Source organism: Manacus vitellinus, unplaced genomic scaffold (assembly GCF_001715985.3).
Source record: "Manacus vitellinus isolate BGI_N305 unplaced genomic scaffold, ASM171598v3 scaffold_1_pilon, whole genome shotgun sequence".
NCBI classification, from domain to species: domain Eukaryota; kingdom Metazoa; phylum Chordata; class Aves; order Passeriformes; family Pipridae; genus Manacus; species Manacus vitellinus.
This window is the reverse complement of record NW_021939396.1, coordinates 548,486-552,275: the sequence shown is the minus strand read 5'-3', so window position 1 is coordinate 552,275 and position 3,790 is coordinate 548,486. Positions and strand designations below refer to the sequence as shown.

The 3,790-nt window shown below is 52.6% G+C and overlaps 1 protein-coding gene across 1 annotated transcript in view; it reads right to left on the bottom strand.

Annotated features, from left to right (window-relative positions):
- TOP1MT (DNA topoisomerase I mitochondrial) overlaps nucleotides 1–3,790 on the bottom strand; it is a 19,624-nt gene that overhangs the window by 6,511 nt on the left and 9,323 nt on the right. Inside the window, exons 6-9 of the mRNA XM_029959257.1 lie at nucleotides 3,078–3,265; nucleotides 1,903–2,047; nucleotides 869–1,012; nucleotides 3–70 (exon numbers count right to left, since the gene is read on the bottom strand). Coding sequence (XP_029815117.1) covers nucleotides 3–70; nucleotides 869–1,012; nucleotides 1,903–2,047; nucleotides 3,078–3,265 — 545 coding nt within the window. The remainder of the gene's footprint in view (nucleotides 1–2; nucleotides 71–868; nucleotides 1,013–1,902; nucleotides 2,048–3,077; nucleotides 3,266–3,790) is intronic.

Here is a 3,790-nt window from a genome sequence, read left to right as displayed (position 1 = left end):
GCAGGGAGCAGCAGCCGACTGTGTCCGCCGTCTCCCCTTCCTCCTTCTCGTTCCCGGCTCTCAGGGCCAGCTAGAAGGGAGACAGGGAGTCATCCACCCCCATCCCACCTCGATTCCCCCTTTCCAAGGTTGTTAAAGTGGATGTGGACACACAGGGGAAGAGAATCATGGAATGGTTTGGGTTGGAAGGGACTTCAAAAATCATCTCGTTGCAACCCTCTGCCGTGGGCAGGGACACCTTCCACTACTGTGGGTTCCTCATCCCTGGAAGTGTTCAAGACCAGATTGGGTTAAAGCCTCATCCAACCTGGTCTTGAACACTTCCCTGTTCCAGAGCCTCAAGGACAGCTTTCTCAGGGTGGTGTCTCACCAGAACCCTGGTGGAAATCAAACAGCAGCTGCCTCCAGCAGGAGAAACCCTAAAATATCTCCCCTCCAGACAAAGGTTCTTCATCTTCCCAGTGGGGATTTTGCCACCAGACGGAGACACAAGTGCAGGTGAAGCCCAGGAAGGACAGCACAGCTCCTGCTCTGCTCACAACTGCACCCTCAGGGAATAGTGGGAATCACCATCCATGGTCACACCCCATCCGGGCTGGATGGGCACTTGAGCTACCCAGGCTGGACGGGCACTGGAGCAACCTGGTCCAGTGGAAGGTGTCCCTGCCCGTGACAGGAGGTTGGAACTGGATGATCTCGAAGGTCCCTTCCAACCCAAACCATTCCACGATCCCATAATCGCTGCCAAGATTCCTCACATAGAGTACTTGGAATCACCAAAAAAACAACTCCAGGGCGGGGTGGATCAGGCAATTCCCAACTTCCACATGGATGGGGGACCTGGGGACGGGGGTGAGGCTGTGGGTACCTTATCAATGAAGTAGAGGGCCACTGCTCTTTGCCTGTTCTTCATCTCCTTGGATTTCCAATCCGCTCGGTACCGAGCCCGGATTTCATGGACGACGTCCTTCAAGCGCCGAGCAACCTCATACTTCTGCCAGTCCTTTTCCCCCTGGAAAGGGAGGCCAAGACATTCTTCAATCCATGTCCCACCTTTATTCCACCCCTTCCAGTCTAACCCTGCTCTGGGAACACCTCCAGCATCTAAATCCTGCTCCAATCCTGCTGTTTCCTTAGGAAATAAAGGGAGGTCAAGACATTTTTCACTGTGCCCCACCTTTATTCCACCCCTTCCAGTCTAACCCTGTTTTGGAAACACTTCCAGCTTCTAAATTCTGCTCAGAGCTCGTTGTTTTCTCAAGGAAAAATCCACAAAGTGGAAGAACTGGAGCAGAAGCAGCTCATCCAAGGTTTCTGTGCCCTCTGCTGGCTGAGCTGGATTTGGGATCGTGGCCAAGTCGAGGTGTTCTCCATCAGGAGTGCCCAGCGAGGAGCCAAAGTGGTCAAACACTGCATGGCCACGGCCACCACTGCCTGGACACCACCAGGGAGGAACACAACACTCCCTGGGCTTTGCCCAGCTGGGATTCAGTGCCCTCATTTACTTGGAACACTGGAAAAAGCCTTAAATCTCCTTTGCTTTCTTCCCATGGCACTATAGACCATGATCCCACTTTTCCCCATGAGTGAACTCCACCCCATGGACTCTGGTCCCTGTGGACCCTCCCAGTTCCTGCCAGGCTTCCAACAGCCTTCCCTGGACACACACATGAGGAATGTGGCACAGGGAATATTGGAATGTTGGCTCTGCCAGCAGCAATCCTTCCCTGGAATAGGATTAATGCTTAACAACCATCTGTCCTTCTCCTCTCACCACCCAACAACACACAGATTCCTTTAGTTCACTCTGGTTTTTCTTTTGGGAAAGGTGGAAAAAAAACCCGGATTTTTGGTGCTGTGCCACATCTCTGCTTTCCCTGATCTTTCCACCACCATTCCAACCTTCAGCTTGGAGCTGGGGTTCAGCATGATGTACTTCAGGGTGTTCTGGATGTTCTCTGTCCACGAGGCCAACCAGGTCACCGTGTTGTCAAAGCGAACCTCCTTCCACTTGTGACCTTCTGGGGGCTCGGGAATCTTGGAATCCCTGTGGGAAGAGCGGGATTAAAGCCCTGAGACCGTGAAGGAGATGGGGCTTCAGCTTAACTTCAGCGAGCCAAGGACGGTCACCACATCACCACAGAGTCCACCCAAAACTGCTCCACAGCATGGAATTGTTAAGGTTGGAAAAGTCCTTCAAGATCAGGAAGTTCAACCATTAAACCAGCACTTCCAGGTCCACCAATAAACCGTGTCCCCAAGTGCCACATCTACACATCTTTCAAATCCCTTCAGGGCTGGGGACTCCACCATCACCCTGAGCAGCCTTTTCTAGTGTCTGATAACCCTTTCTGGGAAGAGGCTTTCCCTCACATCCAACCTAAATCTCTCTCCTGGGACAACTTAAGTGATAGGACAAGAGGAAATGGTCTCATCTGGGAGAAGAGACCAACCCCCACCTGTCCACCCCTTTCTTTCAGGGAGCTGTAGAGAGAAATAAGGTCCATCCTGAGCCTCCTTTTCTCCAAGCTGACCCCCCCCCAAGCTCCCTCAGCCACTCCTGGTGCTCCAGACCCTTCCCACCATCAGGTCTTTTATCATTTGGATGCTGAAGACAAAGGAGAACTTTCTGGAGGGGAATGTTTTGAATCAAAGTCTTCAAATGGGTGGTTTAAGACCAACCCAACCCATCTAATTTAGCACTTAGAGAAGACTCTTAACCCAGTCACTGCCTTCCTCCCTCCTCCAGGGACGATCCTGGTGCTTCCAGGCAGCGTGAGGGGTCCAAAAAATTAGGAGGGACGGAAATTAGGAGGAGCACAGAGTTGTCCCTTCTTCCAAGAGGCAGCAAGAGAACCACGGGTTGTTTATGGTTGATTTTGGATGAACCAGTGGGAGATGGAGCTGCTTGAGCAGCTTCCTGGCCACTGGAGATCCACAGAGGAATTCTGGAGGTGAATAAAGAGCTCCAGCAAGTCCTCAGGGCATGGAAAGCAGGGATTGCAGGAGATGGTGAAATCCCAGGATCCTGCTCCTCCCGGTCCCAAAACCGGCTCCAGGAGCTCATGGCAACTCACCTGCTGCAGTTGATGACCACATCTTCTGGCATGATCCTCTTCTTCAGCATCCCCATTTTGGGGTGGTCGCCACGGCCACGGAACAGCCCCGGTGGCTCCGTTTTGAAGTTGCCGATCTTCTCGCGGTGCCCATCCAGGATGCAGTAGCCATATTCCTCCTGGATCTTGTCTGCCTCCTCCTTCAGCTTCTGAAAGAAGCACCAGGACACCAAAAAAAAAATAAAAAATCATGGAATGGTTTGAGTTGGAAGGGACCTCTAAATTTATCTCAGTCTTATTCCACCTCCCTGCCCTGGGCAAGGACACCTTCCACTAGCCCAGGTTGCTCCAAGCCCTATCCAACCTGGCCTTGGAGACTTCCAGGGATGGGGCAGCCACAGCTTCTCTGGGCAACTTGTGCCAGTGTCCCACCACCCTCCCAGTAAGGAATTTCTTCCCAGCATCTAATCTAAACCTACTCTCATCCCACAGGATGAGTTTTAACCCCCATGGCTCGTGTTTACCCAACACCACCCCCCTTTCCCTGGAGAAAAGGAAGGCTGGGAAGGCAGAGCTCAGAGGGTGGGAGAAGGAGGCAACTCCATTCCCAAAAGGTGGCTAATCTCCATCCACTCTGCAAACCTTCCCAGTGATGCTGATGGAACAACCCCGAGGGCCACCAGTCCCTCAGCAAGGTCCACCATCCTCTGGATAGAGCAGGACCCAAAACCATG